Raw genomic sequence first — 22,058 nt, 5'->3', positions numbered from 1 at the left:
TTTCAATCTGTTCCTACCGACTGTATTTTTTGGTAGCGCGCGCGTCATCTTGAAACGTCCGTGTTGGTTGTAAACGCGCGTAAATTTGTTTTTGTACTGGAGTCTGTCTCGTGCTGTAACAAGTTAACTTTATTTTACATGAACACAGCAGCATACTGCCATGGACAGATACGTGCTAGTTGTTATAATCAACCTAGAGCCGAAGAGAGATAGTTGTTTCAACGGTAAGAGGCTTTATTGGTGATAAAATAATGTCATGTATCAGAACTACGTAAGCTTTGACTGTCTATTGTTGTTTTGACGCGTATTAATTTTATTGTAGGGGTTGATGAAACTAAGAAAGTGTTTGATAACCTCAAAAATATTTCTGGTTCGAGTTTAACACGAGTTCCTCTATTTCCAGGTAAGTTTGTTATTTATATCCTCATTTGCCACTCCATTTTCTACCAGTTTTGAAGTGTGAAGTTTGACTTTGTGATTCTTTAAATCTATTTAGCCTGCTCTCTGAGTGGTAGTCCTGCTCCACAGAGATGGTACTTTGCCATTCAAGCCAGTTATGGTACAACACAGGTAATTAACATAATTATGCATATTTGCTTCTTCTACACTAGATTAATTGATTACAGGTGTTATAAATTGGTTGAGACAAACATAGATTACAAAGGAACCAAACTGGGGTCCGGGACCGAGGATTGTTTAAAAAGTGATACATATATATTTCAGTATTTTATTTTATATATTCACTTTTTAAACAATCCTCGGTCCCGGACTCCAGTTTGAAAACCCTTGCACTATACTACATCATCACTTTGTAATCTACGTTTGTCTCAACCAATTTATATATAAGATTAAATAAATGGATTAAAATAAGTAAATAAATTGATTAAAAATAAGATTAAATAAATGGATTAAAATAAGTAAATAAATTGATATGTAAATACAATAATAAAAAGATTAAAATAAATAAACGGATAGATTAAAATAAGCATATAATAAAAAATAGATGTAAATAAACAATATAAAATTAGACTAAAATAATAAAAAAATAGATTAAACTAAATGCACTGAAATGAATAAATAAACAATAATATTAGTTTAAAATAAATTATAAAAATTGAAAATGATTAAAATGAATAATAAATATTACATCTAACAGTATGGTACTGAAGTGTGCACTTGATAGAAATTAAATATTTTCCAAATAATATTTATTATAGCCATTTAAATTAGTACAAATTGTGTCTTTATACATGAAAATACATAATATAGAATGGGATATCTTGCATAAGGATGATCATATTTGGGTGTCCATGGCATCTAAAAGATTGAAAACCCCTGGTGTAGTGCATCCGATCATCCGCACACACTCTTTACTGTGTATTTCCAGTGGTGCAGCTCAGAGTGGGAGGAACTGTGTTCCCAGCGCAGTGACAGTGAGGAATCCGAGACGTCTGCTCTAGACAGCTGCATCGCTGCCCTTCAGGAGCAAGAGGAACAGGGCACACTCACAGAGAACCCGTCCCATGCAGAGTGAGAGTTCTGATTGATACTGTCGCCCCATAATATCTCAAACAATGTTATAGGACCAAAGAATCAACCATATTTCACTAATAATTTGATGCCATCCTTGAATTGATCATTGACAGCTGTTTATTTACATTCACTTTCCTTAATGCCTTAATTATGTCTGTTTTTTTTTTTTTTTAAATGATGATTGACTATCATGGTAGACTCTTTGAAGAGGCTGCTGAAGGTCTTCATCAACTAGCAGACAAACTTCCTCATCCAGGTACCGTTTTATAACATCAAATTGTTTATTATTAGGCATTATAAAGTTATCGTAGTGAAAGTTTCTATATTTTATTTTGCAAAATGTTTTTGTTATGATGTTACTGTTGTTTAGATGATGTTTCATGATGTTCACTGTTGTTTTATTGTATTGATGTAATGTGTGTTCTTGATGGCAGGGAAGTCTTTGCTGGATGTGATTGTGCTATGTGTGGGCGAGGAGGCGGGGTTGAAGGATATGTTGCCTGTGATTGGCTCTTTGAAGCACATGAGGGCGTGGCACTCTGCACAGATGATCATGGTCACTGAACACAGTGCAGGGTAAAATCTAATACTCTCCAGTAATATTCTTCATCACTCGTGTTTCATTTTAGAAAGAATAGGCCTGTCCTCTGTATGAGTTTTCTTATGTATAATGTCTCTGTTTCTCTTGTTTCTGCACTGTAAAGGTGGCAGAAAGCAGCCATGTACCTGGACGCCCGCCTGTGTTCTCCATCAGTGATTGACAGCTGTGTGGATGGGAGGGAGATCTGGAGAGGTGGACTCCATATTAGAGAGAAAAAGGTACTTTATGCTGCAGTACAACTCCTTAGTCCAGTGGTGCCCAAACTTTTTCTGCTGGGCCCCCCTTTTTAGAGAAAAAAAAAATCTACATGAACCCACATAAAGACAGTCTCAGACATGACCTTGCTTGCAAAATCCTATAGGATTTATTTGAAACATTGTAATTAATAAAGTACTACCATTTCTCAAAGTCTCTAAGTGGCATCTTAACTGAATAGAAATATAAAAAAAAAATAGTAATACTTTAGTTTAGCCAATTCTCACTATTAACTAGTTGCTTATTAGCATGCATGTTGCTAGGATATTGGCTGTTTATCAGTACTTATAAAACACATATTAATACCTTATTCTGCAAGGCCATATTCTACATCCCTTAATCCTACACAATACCTAAACTTAACATCTACATTACTAACTAATTAATGAGCAGTAATTAGGAGTTTGAGGCATACATTGTAGTTAACAGTTTAAAATATTAATAAATACTATAATAGTATATATATCACTGTGCTTATAATTTAGAAATCTACCTACTAATCGCTTTCTCATAATTAACTTTGAAAATTATCCTGGGATAGAAGAAAGTGGTTTAATTAAAAATAAAAAATACACCGGTCACCTTTTATGAGCAGAACAAAAGAGTAACTGTAAAACTCTTTCTGTCCAGCAGAGGGTGAACACTTGCAAGAAATAGTCTGTGAGAGAACAGAAACTCCTACTGATTTCTGAAACTATAAAGACAAAGATGGAAAGACTTAGTAAGTGTGGCATATGTAAAGAAAACATTTCGATTCAGGGAAATTCTGAGCAGGGAAATTTTGTGTCTAAGCGGGAAGAGAGCTGTTATACAGCAGAGTGTGTGCTCTGGTTGAGGAAAGACATCAGGACTAGTAAAGATCTGTGGCTCTGGTTCTTCTGGGCCAGCCTGAAGTGAATTATAGGCTTTAATACAGGAAATGAACCTAATGCTGTACAAAGATCATTCATGTTCAGGGATTTGAGTTTGGATTTCCAGTTCAATCATTTTGGATTGTGGCTGTTGGCTGCTCAGAGAGCTGGTCAGTGTTACTGAAATATCCATTAGCTCATGTTTTTGGAAGTTTCTGCGCTTTCTTAGACTAAAATTGGTCTATTCCAAGAAAGTTGTTGTGTTGTCTAGTGTTGTAGAAACAGGACAAGTATTGTTAAGTATAGACCCTTCTGAGTGACACTTGTAAATCTCTCTTCAGCTCATTCTAAATTGATTTGTTGTTATTTTCAGTTTGTCTCAGAGCTGAAGTTTGAGGGTTTCTGTCTGAGAGCTCAGAGGAGAAATCACTGGAGTGACGCACTGTATCCTCACACAGACCCACAATGCCACACTGATCATAAACTACAGCATGAGGTGAGCAGCTTCATTTTAGTCCAGATTTAAATGGATTCTTACAATTACCCAAGAATGCTTCACCCTCAAGCCATCCTAGGTGCATATGACTTTCTTCTTTCTGATGAACACAATCAGAGTTATATTAATAAATATCCTGACGCATCCGAGCTTTATAATGGCAGTGAACAGGTCCAACGAGTATGAAGCTGAAAAAAAATGTGTCTCTATCCACATCCATCCATCATAAACATATTCCACACGGCTCCGGGGGGTTAATAAAGGCCTTCTGAAGCAAAGCGATGAGTTTGTGTAAAAAAAAATATCCATATTTAACAAGTTATGAAGTAAAATATCTAGCTTCCGCCACACTGCCTTCCGTATTCAATGTACGAAGAAAGTGTAAAACTCTTAAAGTTCAAAAAGCTTACACTACGTCCTACGCCTTCCCTAGTCAACTTATGGAAAAAGCTTGACTGACATGACGCCAGTTCCGTTTTTTTCATAAGTTGAATACGGAAGGTGGTCTGGCAGAAGCTAGATATTTTACTTCATAACTTGTTAAATATGGATATTTTTTTACACAAACGCATCGCTTCACTTCAGAAGGCCTTTATTAACCCCCCGAGCCGTGTGGAGTATGTTTATGATGGATGGATGTGGATGGAGACACTTTCTTCAGCTCATACTCGTGACCCCTGTTCACTGCCATTATAAAGCTCGGATGCATCAGGATATTTTAATAATATACTTCCAATTGTGTTTATCAGAAAGAAGAAAGTCATATACACCTAGGATGGCTTGAGGGTGAGTAAAGCTTGGGCTAATTTTCATTTGAAAGTGAACTAATCCTTTAATTTTTGTTTTTGTTTTATTATATTATTGCTATACCCACCAAACAGTGCTAAAAAGTAAGAATGGCACACTGGACATCTATTGGACAAGTTGACTCTTATGTATCTTATGTTCATTGATAATATACTTTTTTTTTTTTTTTTTTTTTTTTTTTACATTTTTTACATATTTGTACATTTCTGAAGTACTAGCCTAACTTAACCAGCAGAAAAAAAAATCCTTACTGTTGAGCCCTGTCCAGTTACTAAATAAGTTTGGGAGTAGGAAACAAATGAAACATTGTTTGTGAACCACATTTGTGACTTTTCGAGTCCGTAACACCCATAAGAGTTTCTTACTGGGGCAAATGGGAGTGAGCTCTCATATTAAGCTTTTAATATTTAATACCAATCAGTCCTACTAAAGATTGTTTCACAAGATGACTGAAATTATCCAGTGCATTTGTGGCTCTATGAAAGAGGCGCTCTAAAGTTTTATATTGGCTGTTTCCTGCTCTCTCTCCCTCTCTCTCTGCATCTCTTTCGCTCTCGTTCTGTCATAAAAGTGAGAGTGTAGAATGTAATTGTAATGAGTTTTCCACTCTGGATTAATCTCAGTGGCATTAGTGGGGACTTCAGCCCCTCCAACGGAGCCGATTGCACCCCACAGTCTGTTTACACAGGGCTCGTGCAGTACATTCATTGCCTCTATGCTGATTAGTACCATTAACTTTTTTTTCTTTTGCGCCCACAGTACTTATGAGCTTTATTATTGTTATTGGCACCGCAATCAATGTGAAAATGCCCTTCTCCTCTGTATCAGAGTGAGTAAGACATTACCTCCCATCTGCCACCGCGATCATACATCTAATGAGAGGTGACAGCTCTGGACATTTATTCAGAGCTGTTCCAGGAATTACTAACACTGTAATGTAAATCGGAAGAGTGGAAATAACACTTTCTAAACCTCTTCCTTTTTATAACCGAAACCAAAAAATAGATGATCCCACTTAGGGGTGGGCGTTATGACCACAATTCAGTAATTCAACGTCACTGTAACAGCAAGTTGCTTTTTAAAATGTCTCATTGTCTTTGCATATTAAACCAAAGAAATGGTATCTGCAAATAAATTGGTTTGCTTAAAGTGGGTTTGCTTGAAAATAAGTGACATTCACTTATTTTTTTAAGTGTGTGCTTCTGTATTACAATATAGTTTTTTGTTTGTTTGTTTGTTTTTCTGTAAATTCAACAAAATTTGTTAATATTTTACATGATGTTGTAATGGCAAGTTTTTGGATAATCTAGTGAATTAAATACGTAACAAATTATGTACTTTAACTCATTTAACTCTTCATTTTTTTGCTGACCAAAACGATTTTAAGTCAGCATTAAAATTAATATTATAAAATGGATTGTGATCCAAATTCAAATCCATTATAAAATAGCCAGTTGAATTTGCTATTAATACAGTGAGTTGTGATGCTGCTTGGATGTCATAAAAAAACTAAATGTTTTGGTTTAACAAGTTCTTTGGGGCACATTTTGTTTTGTATATTTTATATATTCATATGCATAATGTTTCTTTATCGCTCCCACATGTAACGTAAAGCAGCCCTGCCCATTGCAAATATATCTACCATGGTAGACCTTTTTTAACTTGCTCATAATTGTTAACATGATGTTATCATCATCTTCCTTTTCCATCTCATCACTTTAAGGGATTTGGAACAGTATTTTAAAGACTACTAATGTAGCTTTGAACTAATTTCACCATGTTGCATCGTACTCATCTTTACTGTGGGCCCAGAACTACTGAATAATGGAGCAGATCTCTTCAGATTGACTTCCCCTTTCTTTACGCGGCTTCTCTTGTATAGAAGCTGAAAGAGCTGATAAAGAGTTAGAAACGTTGCCAACTCCCTCTCAGCCTCTCATTTTCCAGCTCAAAAGCTCTGGTTTAGTCCTGCCTGAGCACAAAGCTGATTTTGTTTCAACACTCAGGGGCACAAGCACCCAGCGGCCCCAAAACAGCTTTAACTGTTACTTTCCTAATGGCAAATAAACCGTAAAGAGACGTTTTTGTTTCTTCTCATTTACCAGCTGCTGTCACAGCCAGTAACACTTTAATCTGTTGGTCACCACAACCTTTTGCTTGGTTGAAACTGCTTGGTCATCTATTTGTGTGTGTGTGTGTGTGTGTGTGTGTGTGTGTGTGTGTTTCTCTTCATTTCTGCTTTTCCCTTGTTTTGAATAATGCATTACTGACCTGACAGTCACTAACACATCCCAGTGTATAATTTTATTTATTTATTTTTTTAAACTGTGGCTCTACAAAATGTTAATTTCTCTCTGAACATAAATATTTTACGACTCTAGTTGCAGTTGCTGTTTTTTTTGTTTTTGTTTCAGGTATTTCAGTGTTACCAGCCTTTGTTGGAACTGATTCAGCTGGTCAGAGTCACAGATCTCCCGATTCTCCTCCATTCCAGCACAGAGTTTGAACTGTATCTTTCCTAAAAGACAAAAGGCTCCAAAAGTGTCCATTTTAGTGCATTTGATCCATAAACGGTGCAGTTTGTTAGCGGATGCAAAAAAAGTATCTCCACCAATGCACATAACACTAAATGCACACGAGGCATAAAAAAATATATATATAATTTGAATATTTTTTTTCAGATGCGTAATTATTTGCCTCTGCAAAAGTTAATTCAAATTACTGTAAGGATGCCAGAAAAGTCCTAAAGTCTTCTCATTTGTAAACGGACTAGTCAGAATGAATATAATTTGTTTCTCAAATAATTTATCAAAAAAGGACATAAATTTGCTTCTTTTTTTTTTTTTTTTTTTTAAAAGAGGTGGTGCCTGTATATGGTACTGCATGATTTATTATATATTTGTAAGAATTTGGTTAATATTCAGAAAGCCTTAAATTAATGATGCGTAATAATCTATTTCACATTTATGCATTTGTCAAACGCTTTTATCCAAAGCGACTTCAGAATATAGAAACTTGTTCAAACGTTAGGAGTTAGTATACTTAAATAATATATCATTTATTCAGAAAAGATGCATTTGATCAAAAGTGAAAGTAAAGACATGCATAATGTTGCAAAAGTTTTCTATTTCAAGTAATTGTTGATCAACTTTCAATGAAAGAGTCCTGAAAAAAATGCATCGTGGTTTCCACAAAAATATTAGGCAGAACAGTCATTTTCAACATTGATAAAAAGAAATTAACCATTTACTAACTCTACCAAGTTTCTGTCGATGTCACGCAGTGAACTCTGCACTCAGAGCTAATAATTGTTGAGATGGCATGTTTCTCATGACTGTTTATACTGCAAACTGCTCTGTCATTTTCCTCTGTGTATTGTTTCACACCTTGACGCGCTTCTACAGTGGATTGGCTTCCAAATCTGTCAAAGCTAAGCTACTCTTGGACCAGCTATCCACATTGCGTGGAGAGGTAGGTCATCTCCTACACTATTATCACCAATTATTATCTTCAGGCCCGATATTTAATCTCCCCAACTGAGATGTAGCCAAAGCTGTCAAAGTCCTCTGAGACTGATTGTTGGATATTGATAACTTGCAACCAACAACGTATTTCCCATAGCTGGAACACTGGGGCGACAATGACAAGAAGTGTTTCCTGTTGCAGGTGGGAGCTTTGTTTTCTCTGTCCTGCGTGATAAGCACTGAGACTTTCCCAGCAGCCTCCCAGCTCAGCTCCTGTAAATGGAGAGACTTCATGTCCAAACGTCCCAAGGACTTACCTGGTAGGAGCAGTGTTTAATAAAAACAGCCTGTTCTGAAGGCTCTTAGTATGTATAATTGTCCCATGCACATGTGAATGTGCCGCCCTGCGCTCACATCACACGTTGTTAAATTATATGCTGACATTTATACGCTGCAGTTGCCTACTTTTATTCATGTGTATTTGCTATTGTGCTATTAACTCTTCATCCTTCCAGTGCCTGATGTGGAGGTAAAAGGTGAGAGAGGCCACTACCTCTTCTTGGTGCAGGGGGCGGAGTCTGGAGGCTGCACAGCACGAATGATACACACGGCCAATCAGATCAATGGAGCCGCTGCCCTGGCAACTATTAATGCCCTCATCAGGGAAAAAGTTCCGCCTTCCTCAGGTATGATCACCAATCATTTAAATGCAATGCCGATGTCAGCATTAATATGCACAAATGCAACAGTATGCCTAGAGCTGAATATTTGAGCATAGTTATAAATCAATGTGTATTGTTGGATTGAGAGGACTAATACGGTTCTACTAAAGTAAGTTGGGCCCCATGGCGTTCAAGAACCGCATTTATTAGAGTCAGATTAAACCATACAACGGTCTCATCTATTACAGCAGCAGCTGAGACCACCTGGATGTCACCAAGATGACACAGAGGAGGCAATATACTCCACTAAGACCAGAACTGCACAGTTCATAAATATAGAACACATTACATTTTCCTCATTAATATGATTGTTAAAAACACTGGATTGGAAAGAACACAGCCACAGACTTGTAGTCTTGTTTTCCATATAAACACAAAACAAATCACTGTGTTCCTGTCAAAAACAAGCCTTCAGACCTTATCAAGTTAAACACTTTTATTCCATATTTTTTTGATAGAGCAAACGAGGACATTTAGTCCTGGACAAATTTCCAATTAAACAATCTCTGGAATATGATAAGGATGTAGGACATTTTTGGTATGCCTTTCTCCTAAAAGATATTTTTCCCTTTTTCCCACTTTCCATTTTGCAGTATACTGAAATTTGAACTCTCTTGGCATTTTATGTGAAGTATCATTCTTGCACTTTTGTGTCTTCACATTGATTAACATCTATTTGTAACTCGTGTAATCAGGTGGTTTGTGGTTCACTACTATTCTTAATAGCTCTTTGTAAAGTGAGAATGGCTGTATTTAAGCCCACTGCTGGAGACCTTTGTTGGGGTAAATTATTGCTCTTGAGATCAGAGAATGCGTGGGTTTGCTCAAAGCCTCCTGTGGAGCTCAGAAAGTTGTGCCAGATCCATAATTCAGCAAGGCTTGATAACTAAAGACCACAGACCTTGGGCGAGTGGTTGTTTGTTATGCCCAACACCCAACAGTTCAGCATTGGGATTACTTTGTTTGTCCAAACAATGGACAGAAATGTTTGAAAAACTTTTTTGAGAAAGTGCATTGTGATGAGCACTCTAGAAATATGTGTGCTCTCTCTGAATAGATTCTGAATATAGGTGCCTGGTACCTGGGTGGTTTCTATAAGCAGCTTGCCATTTGGGGGGTCAATACTTAGAACACCAATAACGTGTTATAGTGCAAATAAGTGTTATTTAACCAACAATTTACCACTTTACAAATTGTGTTTAAAAAATGAGATAATACATAATTTGTAGCCTCTGTCCCTTCCTGGTTAGGATTTTAAGTTGGAAATGTAATTTTCAGGTCTATACTTAAAAAGTGGGACTGTCAGTTAACAGGTTAAGCAAAACAAAATGCAGAAAAAAATATAATGTTCATAAATCTTGTTTGAGCATTTTTTTTTTTTTTTTTTACATTTCTGTTTAAATTTTGCTTTTAATTCTGGAAAAAAAGTGATTAAATTCAGAGCTATATGTGTAATCCTCTAATGCATAGCCATTATACAAAGTCAAAGCTATTAAATCAATTGAAGAGTTTATACTGGTAATTCTTATTTTTTTTTTTTTTTTTAAAGTTTCATAAAATTATATATTCAAATAACATTTCTTGATGCATCAATTTTTATTTAACCCTCAATGGGACAAATTATGAAATCAAAAAATAAATTACATTGTTTTACACATATTTAAGACTAAAATAATTTTCCAAAATAATTTTTCAAAATCTGACCTTTGACCTTTTTTTAGGGTTTTGTCATTTATAACTGACTTTATCCTATTTTTGCCAAATTGTCTGGAACTTCACACATTAAAATGAATTTTCACTATTTGAAAAGTAGTAAAAATGTCTTTGTGTTTCAAAAAAAAAAAAAACATTTAAAAGCATTTTTTACACTCCATTTCATATTGTGCTACTATATTTCATTTGGAACTCGCAATTTTACTGGCTGGAAAGTAGTGAAACCATGTCTTAGTGTTTCAGAAAGCATTAAAAAAAACTTTAACATTGTTTTTTTTTTTTTTTTTTTTTTTCATAGAATTTCAAATCAATGATTGTAGCAAAAGTGAAAATCAACAATACTGTTCTTTTGCAGTGTGACCTACACTTTCCACATGGAACTCAATTTTGACCTGTTTAGTCATCATTTTTGGAGGAGTATTTGCTTGCCAGTGTAGTGAGGCCAATAGGCAGTGGCATCTTTCCTGACTTCTGGTTGAAGTCAGACTCGTCCATTGGATTGCCAGACAGAGAAGCGTGATTTGTCACTCCAGAGAACACGTCTCCACTGCTCTAGAGTCCAGTGGTGGCATGCTTTACACCACTGCATCTGACGCTTTGCATTGCACTTGGTGACGTAAGGCTTGGATGCAGCTGCTCGGCCATGGAAACCCATTCCTTGAAGCTCTCTACGCACTGTTCTTGAGCTAATCTGAAGGCCACATGAAGGAGGTCTGTAGCTATTGACTCTGCAGAAAGTTGGCGACTTCTGCACACTGTGCGCCTCAGCATGTGCTGACCCCGCTTTGTAATTTTACGTGGCCTACCACTTCATGGCTGAGTTGCTGTTGTTCCCAATTGCTTCCACTTTGTTATGATACCACTAACGGTTGACTGTGGAATATTTAGTAGTGAGGAAATTTCATGAATGGACTTATTGCACAGGTGGCAACCTATCACGGTACCACGTTTGAATTCACTGACCTCCTGAGAGCGACCCATTCTTTCACAAATGTTTGTAGAAGCAGTCTGCTTGCCTAGGTGCTTGATTTTATACACCTGTGGCCATGGAAGTGATTGGAATGCCTGAATTCAATGATTTGGAGGGGTGTCCCAATACTTTTGGCAATATAGTATATATTCTTCATCTCTGCCATCACTATCACTGCTTCAGGGTCGGGCCCAGTGCGAGGTAGCGGAAGCAGGGGCCCCCCCTCAGTCCGTTCACTGCAGGGCCCCCTCAAGCTTGAGGCCTGGTGCGGTCATGACGCTTCTATCCTCCTTGATCTTCAACATTTTCCTTTCTTACCGTGACCTTATTTTCTGATGCACTGCTGTCACTATCATCAATATTTTCTGGAGAAGGTACAGCTTTTTCTCTCTGTCTTCTATAAAACTTACTAACATTAACCTAAAACACAGGCAAAAGGCTATTACACTGGCTGCCAGGACTGAACAGTAGTGCAGCTACATAGAAAATGTGTATCCCCTAAAAGGACTTCATTTATGTCATTTAGATTTTTTGGGGGGTCTGGAAGTTATTGATTCTACAAAATGTGCATTAAAATTAACCAAAAACTTTAGAAAACACATTTAAGTGTACATACACCACACGTGTGTATAAATATACAAATGTGTGTGTGTGTGTGTGTATATATATATGTGTATATATATATATATATATATATATATATATATATATATATATATATATATATATATATATATATATATTTAATTGAATTTATATGTTATATTTCCTAGTCTAAAACGAACTCACAATGGACCCTTGACAGCATGTGACCTATCGTGCTCATGTCTCCTTCATTTGCTTGTTGCCAAAAATATCAAGCACATGGCTAATAGATTAATTTTATTGGTTGAAGGGGATGTCATATGATAATACTAAACTGTAATTTTTTTGGTTGAATATTATTATTGTATTTTAAATGCAATTATTTCTGTGTTATTTATAAATGACGTTACGCTATAGAATGGTTAAAAATGGTGGTTAATGTAGTAATAGCATGGTAATAACACAGTAACTTTAAAAACCCCTAAATATTTGCACATTCACGTGTTGCTAAGACATTATTAATCAAATACAATGTTGTTTTAGTTGAAAATTAAGTTATGATTGTTTTATATGCTTAAGTTCTACTGGGTCAAAACATCAAATGTCTTTTGATTAGCTGTGATTGTGTCAGGCCTTGCAGCAGTTTAGTATCCAGTGTGGACATGCAAATGCTTGTTACTAGGAGCTTTTATGGTTATGAAACTGTTTGTGGTTTTAAAGATTAGCATGACGTACTTCAATTGTAGCTCATGCTTAAGTGTTAAAAGTGAAAATAGATAATGGCTCTTCTAAGTAGTAGACATGTAAGAGTATTAATGTAACCAGAACAAATCCTGTAAGAAAGAATAACTACATTTCAGTGCTAAATCTAATGTGAGAAACATTAGATTGGACATTTTGGAAAAGTTTTTCGCCCAGTTCTTTGCTTTAGACATGGTTAACACCTCTCTCGACTCAATCTTCTGGATTCTCAGACTCTTATTCCCTCTTCTTTCTCCACAGGGAGCAGCACTGCTGACTGGCTGCGGTCCCTGCCATATCTCCGTGGAGAGCAGTTCTTGCAGAGGGAGAGAAAGCTGGCCAAGGTGCAGACCCTGGTCCTCAAGGAATGCTGCCGTAAGTGTTTCCCAGGCAACGGAAATCTTTCACCAGGACCTCTAAGTATTCACACGCTGTTCTTCAGTCACCCCAGAGCAGCACATAGCTAATCATATTCCTCTGGTCACACATTCTCAATCTCACCTGAGCGCTTTCTGAAAATTAGGATCTCTTTGGAGAAGTAAACAATAGAGCCTTTGTCAGCATCTCAACACCTGCTGTGTTAACAGAGGTTTTTGATGCATGATCGACTGTGTGATTGATAGAATAATTGTGGTATGCCCGAGCACTGTTATTAGGCTTGTAGCCAATAAATTCAGGTCAGTTTCAAAGGCTGTATCAAATATCTAACTCCTTTTCTCTGTAGACCCTGCATACAGAGTACATTGTATGTATATCTATGGGACAATTTAATGAGAGACATTTAATGATGGATGGATCTCATCTGTGGCTAGGGCGACGAGTGGAGGTCCAGAAGCCTGCCGCCTTTCCTGTAAATGAATTGAAGGCTTTGCTGAGTCTGGCCAGAGAGCAGTACCTTCAGATGCACGACGCCACACTGCCTAGAGCCACTGATCACATGTGCCTGGAGAAGGAGAACCAAACTTCATCTTCTAACAGAAGCGGTGAGGGGTACTTTAAAGGATTAGTTCACTTTAAAATGAAAATTACCCCAATATTTACTCACCCTCAATCCATCCTAGGTGTATATGACTTTCTTCTTTCTGACGAACACAATCTGAGTTATATTAATAAATATCCTGATTCATCAAAGCTCTATAATGCCAGTGAACTGGACCAACGAGTATGAAGCTCAAGAAAGTGCATCCATCCATTATAAACATACTCCACATGGCTAATAAAGGCCTTCTGAAGTGAAGCGATGCATTTGTGTAAGAAAAATATCCATATTTAACAAGTTATAAAGTAAAATATCTAGCTTTCATTTTAAAGCTAAATACTTCTTTAATACAGAGCAGTTTACTTTATTTCATCATTTATAATAATTTTAATGGATAATGATGGCTAAAATTGTTATATTACGATCAATAATTGATACAATGTATAATATTACAGTGCTTCTTGACAGATTTTGGTTCATTTCCAAGATTTTGTATTGTACATAAAGCGGCAAGCCAAAAAATCGTTCATTGTTCAAAAATTAACAGTTAAGCATTCTGAAATTATCATTGACTACATTATTTAATAATAATAAAAAAACAAAAAAACTGTAGATTAACATGCTACAGGCTGAACTGGAAAAAAATGCCTTTTTTTTTTTAAATTGTAAGAAAGAAGTTTGACTGACTAAGGTGCGACACATTTGTTCTGAAATGTGAAATCCAGTAATCTCAATCTGAATCCATGTTATTGGGAATTCCACGTGAGGGCGAAATATTTGCCTGTGCTGCTTGGTTTGAGAATTCTGTGTGAGCTGTGCTTCATATACCTCTCTACATCAGGGTTCCTCAAATCTGGCCCAGGAGGGCTACTGCCCTGCAGAGTTTAGCTCCAGCACTAATCAAAGACACCTGAATAAGCTAATCGAGGTTTACATAGTTACATGTAGGTGAGTTTGATCAGGTTTTTAACTAAACTCTGCAGGGCAGTGGCCCTCCAGGGCTGAATTTGAGGAACCCTGCTCTACACTATTGACAATAGACAATGGACCTTTTTTTGCCTGTGATTTTTGTTAATGTGACTGCACATGTAACCCAAAAACCAATGACAGGTAAACATGCAGCAAAATATCAGAGAGTTTAATTAGAGACAGCTTTGTGCCTTTAATTTCAAAAGATATAGGAGGCCCTAATATTATTTGCGTAAAAGCGAATATATTTTGCATACTTGGTTTAACATAGTGCTCTTATTAAGATTAACTTACTCCACCTGTTGCTCTTTTTAACCATTACATGTTCTTCCAAAGGTGTGAAACATTCTTCTCACACAGAATGGCCAGAGAGGAGCGTCCTACAAAACTACGAGAACATACAGAGAGTCCGACAAAGGTCCAGGTAAACCGTCTTGTACCATATCACCTTATATGAAAACTCTGGCTTATTGTCTTTGTTGAGGGTTTATTGAATCTCAAAACAATGTATCAGATGTGGAAATGTGTGTATTTGTGTGTATTTGTGAGCTTGTGTACTTGTTCAGTGTTTGGAAAAGTAAGTTTATGGTTGGTTGGCTGGATGAATAAATTTCAGTGTCATCCACAGGTGCAGACTGTTCAGCAGTGGTTCCTCTGAGAGTCTGATGGGGCCTAAAGATAGCCAGAGGGGTAGTTCTACACTGCTGGATGCCAGAGAGCTGCTCAAACACTTCACCCCTGATGGACTGCCTAGCGGAGAACTACAGCCGCTGCCAGTGCTTAGAGGGTTGGTCATACACACAGTGTCTGACATGATGTCTCTTAATGACTTTTTTTTCCCTAGCTTATTAAAATCTGCAATTTGAGTACCTCAAATCAAGCAGGGAGCCATGTGTGTACATGGTAGAAAGTTTTAAAACATCATTCAAGTTTTAAAACTTTGCATCTTTATTTTCTGCTTGCACTGGTCTTAAAGGGATAGCTCACCCAAAAATGAAAATATTTTATTTACTCAACCTCACGCTGGTTCAAACCCATGACTTTCTTCTGTGGAACACAGTACGTGAAATTTTTAAAGAATATTCTGTCCACCCCTTTCCATATATTAAAAATGAATGGTCTTTCAAGTTCCAAAATGTCCCACATTACTTGCCCTCTACTACACTATCTCTAGAAATGTGCCTATGTATTTAAATTCCTGAACTCAGTGTCTCTGAATGTGGTTTGTGTTTTTGTTGTTTGTGTAGTGAGCATGCATTTCAGTTGTCTCCTGACCTCACACCCAGGAAGGTGACCGAGCTCACGTTCTCAAAGGCCGCCAGATCCCACTACCACGGAATAGAGTAAGTGTGCATATGTGTGTGCGTGTCTACATAAAAACCAATCCATTATAAAGTCTATCCTCCCCATTTCCTCCTCCATCTTCTCAAGTATTCTCTGGTTGTGTTTCAGGTTCTGTCTGGATGAGTGTAAGGCTCTTGAGCGAGACCGTGGCTTTGTGAAGCTGCAGTCTCGTCTAATAAGATATGAGACCCAGAGTACATGCTGTAAGGAGCCCTGCCCTGTGCCGTTCACCCTCAGCCCTGCACCCTCCCCAGCTGTGCTGTCTGAACCGGGCAGTGTGCCCGACGGTGAAGCTCTGCACAGTGAGCCACCCCGCCTCAAACGCCGCTCCCGCGAAATAGACCTCCAGCAACACAAGAGGTGATAACACCGTATGCATACTAATGATGAAGGGTCATCTCGTGCCTTTTTATATATTTTTTTGCATCAGGTAACATTTCATTTTTAAATTAGATGCATTAAAGGGTTAGTTTGCCCAAAAATGAAAATTGTCATCATTTACTCACCCTCATGTCGTTCCAAACCTGTTAGACTTTCGTTCATCTTTGAAACACAAATGAAGATATTTTAATGAAATGAGATATTTCTGTCCCGACAAATACCACTTGGACACTTCAAAAGGTTCATAAAGTGATCGTAAAAATTAATCCATATGAATCGAATGGTTTAGTCCAATTTTTCTGAACAGACACGATCACTTTATATGATGAACAGATTTAATTTATGCTTCTATTCACATATAAACATCCATCAATGCACACATCATTATGGTAAACGGAAGCTCAAGCATGTTCGCTTGAAGTACAAGAACCATTGAGGTACGTTCTCATGTGTTACACAGCACGTTTGAGCTTCTGCAAGAACCGATGAGGTTTGTTCTTACGCATCAATCAAGTACATTTGAGCTTCTGTTTATGTTATTATGTTTACTGTCAATGAAGGGACAGAAATCTCTTAGATTTCATTAAAATATATTCATGTGCGTTTCAAAGATGAACGCAAGTCTTAGGGGTTTGGAACCTCATGAGGGTGAGTAAATGATGACAATTTTTTTATTTAATTAATTATTTGTGAATTTGTTTAATTTTTGTGATTGTCTTTACATTTATTTGTGCATCAAAATCTATTTATCTGGAAATATGCAACAGTTCTATCCCTATAGTTCTAGGGGGTCTATGGACAAATTAAAAGAACTAAAGTGTAAAAATGTAAAACAAACAAACAAAAAGTAATAATAAAATAATATTCTTCTCATGATTTCTGATCAGTCTTTAGAAAGCAGAATGATACTATTATTCACAATTTACATTTTTAAATATTATTATGATTATTATTACTATTGTTATTTTAAATATTATATTTTATTTTATTGACAGTCATAGCTTTGTTCTTTTATAGGATTATAATTCTTATATTTCATATTTTGTTAATTAAAAGTTTATATTTTAATTAAAATATATTTAGATTAAAATAAAGTAATAATAGAGTTAAGTGTGTGTATATAATATATATATATAATGTATATGTATATGTTATTAATCATGAGATATCCTGCATCAGAAACGATAAGGGTGTTTCAAGGACAGTCTGTTTTATTGATATTCTATTTGTCAGTCTTTACATAAGTCGACCCATCGTTACGCACCACTTCTCACCAGTGAGCCACTCAATTAGACAGTCAAACTAATGTTTCTCTAGGTACTCTAATTTTCTCAAGCCGTTAGTTCATTGATTCTCCTGTGTGGCTCATTCTAGTTCTGCCTGCTCATCATTGCCTTGCTCTGCTCCTCCGTCCCACTACTTTACATGCATTTGAATGCACCATACGTCACTCACACCGAAATTGAATATAGATCTGTGCTTGATGGCTTTGTCAAAGAGTGAAATGAGCAATGAATGAAAATTACTGAGTAGTGCTGCAATGAATGTCAAAGTCTCATCCTTTCCAGCATGTTTAGTTGAAATCACATAGACCCTCTCTAAATGTGTTTCAAATATGGCAGTGATCAAATGTCTAATGTTTGGCCGCCTTTGTCGCCGCAGAAGCCCAGCGTGCATTAGATGATGTGTTGTCAGGACTTGAGTTTATTGACTTTTTTTTTTTAAGCTGGCCCACTGCAGAACTCCAGGGGCCACATTAATTTTAAGGCCTATCATCATCTCAGACTTTGCTCCGCTCTGAAATTACCACAGCAGTGTCACATCATCAGGAACTAAAAGCATGAGCCTGGAAATTTATGTTTAAGGCTGATGCTCCTGGAACTGAGCAGTTTCTTATTAAATGGGCTTTAGAATGAGAGCGCTAGAGCTGAGATCTCCAGAAGAAAAAGAGGTAGAAGTGGGTGCTCCAGTGCTTAAGTAGACCATCACATCAAGTCATTTTGATTAGAGTTTTGATGTGAACAACAAAGTGAGATTGAGGGATTGATGATCTCAGAGAAGCAATATCTTACACCATCCACCTCATCCCCATTAAAATCCCTTTCTGCCACTCTCAGGTTTTGTAAATCGGAGAGCTCTGAATCTCTGGGCGCAGGTGGCACTCACCCTGCAGTGGGGGCTCTACGGCAGCATGCGGCCCACTCCCGCTCCAGCTCAGGTCTGGCCAGACGCTCTGCTTCTGTTGCCGACCCCTCACCCAGTCAAAAACCCACCCAGACCCAGACCGAGTCCCGCTCCCAGAAACACAACAGGGTAAGTGATAACCAGACCAAAGAGAATTCATACATTTTCTGCAGATATTTGGGGAAATGTCTGGGTTAGTAATACATTAGGGATGCACTATATATTGGTACAATTTTGTTTATCATGTGAGATTAGATCATTAGTTTTATTTTCCCTATTTTTATATTTGGATTACCTTTTTGCTGTCATCTAATGCTCACTTAAAATTAATCTTTAAAAGAAAGATAAGAAAGAATTACACTATTAAATGTCATTTTTAGCAAATCTCCAAATGAATATCCACTTTTTCATACTGTACATTATAAAGTTGTGATGCCTAAATTCATTTGTAACATTTAAAAACAATTGATTTTAGTTCTTAGTGTTTTATTTTAGTTTTAGACAAAATAGAATGAAAAAATAGTAGTAAATAAATAATTAAAATTAAATATTTTAAAAACATTAATAAACTAATAATCAGCTTACTTGTATCAACTCTAGAATCCCTTGAAAATATTTAAACATAGCTAAATGATAAATGATAAATTAAATGGAACTGAGAATACTACACTTTTATTGATAGTGGAAATCATCCTAAATAGCTTTATTCTCCAGTAATGATTGACTGACTGTATTATCCTGCTTATAACTTTACAACTTGACAAATAAATATATGGGCATGAAATATTGATTCAAGTGCTGAGAGAGACATACAACTAGTACAGCTATATAGGAAAATGGTTGCCAGGGACAATGGTCAAATATGCCGTTTAAGGGTCATTATACCAAAATATCTGCCCACTAAATGCTGGAATCAAGTATTTCAGAGAGCCATGTGATTAGCCAAAATAGCTCTCAACCCATTTAAAGGGTTAGTTCACCCAAAAATGAAATGTCTGTCATTAATTACTCACCCTCGTGTCGTTCCAAACCCATAAGACCTTCATCTTCGGAACAGAAATTAAGATATTTTTTATGAAATCCAAGAGTTTTTTTTTTTTTTTTTTTATCCCCCAGAAAGCAACATAAACCACATTGAAGGTCCAGAAAAGTAGTAAAGACATTGTTAAAATGTTATTGAAGCGGCGAGAATACTTTTTGTGCGCAAAAACAAAACAAAAATAATGACTTTATTCAACAGTTTCTTTTCTACCGTCATTCTCTTACACTGTTTACGTTCAGCACTTCCAAGTTCTACGTCAGAATGGCGACTCAGTAGAGAAGAAATTGTTGAATAAAGTCGTTTTTTTTTTTTTTTTTTTTTTTTTTGTGCACAAAATGTATTCTCGTCGCTTTCTCATCACTTTTCTAAACCTTGAATGTGGTACTTGCATTGCTTTCTATGGGGGATAAAAATAACTCTTGGATTTCATCAAAAATACCTTTAACTTGTGTTCCGAAGATGATCGAAGGTCTTACGGGTTTGGAACGACACGAGGGTGAGTAATTAATGACAGAAATTAAATTTTTGGGTGAACTAAACTCTTTAACACCTTCAATCTTCTTATTCAGTGAATTCACTACTACATTCATCAGCAAATGTCAGGGCTGTATCTGAGGTCTGTGAGTGCAATAGTTACATTATTGTGCATCGTTCTCATCCGGTGTTTCTGCTTCAGATGCTGAGGGAGGTGGTTGCTAAGACGCTCAATAAACACGGGATCAGCAGCAAGCACAAGTGCTTTGAAGCCTGCAGTCAAAGACTGTTTGACATATCAAAGTTTTATCTGAAGGTGGGTACGAATCGCTCTGCCTCTTCCCCTCGCACCCTGCTGTCCTGCCTTTAGGACATCTTTGAAGCTCTCAAAATATGCTTTGTAAACGCTGTCGATTGATGTTATCTACATCATTTATCCATGACAGGGGAGCAAAAACTTAGTTCAAGAAACTTGTTTAAATTTGCTTTGTTCCTAAAGCATTTGGTGAGGGGAAAAAAAAAAGACTGTTTTATAGCACTTTATTATTACTCCCTGAAGTTATTCAAGGTTTTTTCATGCACCAAAATCTATTAATTTATACAGGCTGGCTTTGCTACTGTACCTTTAAGACCTCACAATAAAAATGACCTTTGTTATGATAGGCTAACCTTCACTTACCAGCATAGTTCTTCGTGTTGTTCATCAGCGCACGACTAATCGCTGGATACTGAATAGACATTGATCTACTGTATAAACATGAGTGGTTATATGCGTTCATGGTTGTGATGTTATAATCAACGATTTTTAAACAATCAATTTTTGATGTTTTGTTTCAGTAAATGTAGAATGAGGAGGGAGCTTTCTGTGAATACCTGTTTCCTATATTTATTTATATAATACATTTTAGAATGTATTTATTTCTGTGATGGCAAAACTGAATTTTCAGCATCATTACTCCAGTCTTCAGTGTCACATGATCCTTCAGAAATCATTCTAATATCCTAATTTGGTAAGACATTAAAAACACTTGTTATTATCAATGTTAAAATAGGTTGTTCTTAATATTTTTGTGGAAACCTTGCTACGTGTTTGTTCAGGATTATACGATGAATAGAAAGAACAGCATTTATATTAAATAGAACATTTTTGTAACCATGTAAATGTCTTTAATGTCACTTTTGATCAGTTTAATGCATCCTTGAATGAAAGTATTGTTTTCTTTTAAAAAAAATCTTACCGACTCCAAACATTTGAATGCAAGTATGCATAAATGTAATAGATCATTAGCATAGCTTAGCTTGCACAATGTTTTTCATTAAGCCGTTACGCCTCAGCAACCTGTGTTTGTTTTGCAACAGGATCTGAAAACCTCACGGGGCCTTCATGAGGAAATGAAGAAAGCAGCCAGTAACAATGTCAAACAGGTAAAGCACACAGTTGTTGGACATGAAAATTTACAACTATGTTTTATTTTGAGTGATTTGATTTAAGATATTCTCATTCTCATCCACAGGTGATTGATTGGGTTGTGGAGAAATCTTCTAAAAGATGAACAGAATCATTTTCAGTCTGAATCGTTGAAGGTAAACCTGCAGTAGGACGTCATAAGAACAACATGATGCTACAAAATAAATAGAAAAAGCTTGTAGAAAAGAGCTAATACTACAGAACTTCTCACAGCATTAATCATGGAACTGTTCCAGACAGGCATGTACATAATTGTTTGTTTTTTATGTATTTGTGATAATCATAGATTTTAATGTATTAAAAATGTTTTATTTGGTTTTATATGGTTTTCACTAGAAAAGAAATATATACTCTCAAGCACTCTGACAAACAACAGCCAAATATGGCTGCACGTTTTCTGAGAAACACTGTTTTGCATCATGAAAATCAGTCAGAGGGCGTTTCTGACCAGATCACATTTCAGTAATCAGAGTTTGCTC

At 36.4% G+C, this 22,058-nt stretch overlaps 1 protein-coding gene across 1 annotated transcript; it reads left to right on the top strand.

Moving 5' to 3' along the window:
- Nucleotides 1–14: 14 nt before the first annotated feature.
- mtbp (MDM2 binding protein) lies at nt 15–21,900 on the top strand. Its single transcript, XM_051866492.1, has 22 exons — nt 15–224; nt 323–403; nt 497–570; nt 1,388–1,530; nt 1,731–1,789; nt 1,968–2,109; nt 2,238–2,352; nt 3,614–3,736; nt 6,958–7,052; nt 7,948–8,014; nt 8,210–8,327; nt 8,523–8,693; nt 13,000–13,113; nt 13,551–13,721; nt 15,023–15,110; nt 15,315–15,473; nt 15,934–16,029; nt 16,139–16,390; nt 18,529–18,724; nt 20,314–20,427; nt 21,471–21,536; nt 21,626–21,900. The coding sequence occupies exons 1-22, from the start codon at nt 161–163 to the stop codon at nt 21,662–21,664; spliced, it is 2,547 nt and encodes an 848-aa protein (XP_051722452.1). The 5' UTR covers nt 15–160; the 3' UTR covers nt 21,665–21,900.
- The last annotated feature ends 158 nt before the right edge of the window (nt 21,901–22,058 follow it).

Source organism: Ctenopharyngodon idella, chromosome 16 (genome assembly GCF_019924925.1).
Source record: "Ctenopharyngodon idella isolate HZGC_01 chromosome 16, HZGC01, whole genome shotgun sequence".
NCBI classification, from domain to species: Eukaryota; Metazoa; Chordata; class Actinopteri; order Cypriniformes; family Xenocyprididae; genus Ctenopharyngodon; species Ctenopharyngodon idella.
The sequence above is the reverse complement of the archived record's forward strand: the minus strand, read 5'-3'. Positions and strand labels throughout refer to the sequence as shown.

What these genes read in the sequence shown, in the direction of transcription:
- mtbp (XM_051866492.1), top strand. Translation starts at nt 161, where the DNA reads ATGGACAGATACGTGCTAGTTGTTATAATCAACCTAGAGCCGAAGAGA. An exon ending in ACGAGTTCCTCTATTTCCAG is followed by an intron (nt 404 to 496) that starts GTAAGTTTGTTA and finishes AAATCTATTTAG; the next exon opens with CCTGCTCTCTGAGTGGTAGT. An exon ending in GCTCCCAGAAACACAACAGG is followed by an intron (nt 18,725 to 20,313) that starts GTAAGTGATAAC and finishes TTTCTGCTTCAG; the next exon opens with ATGCTGAGGGAGGTGGTTGC.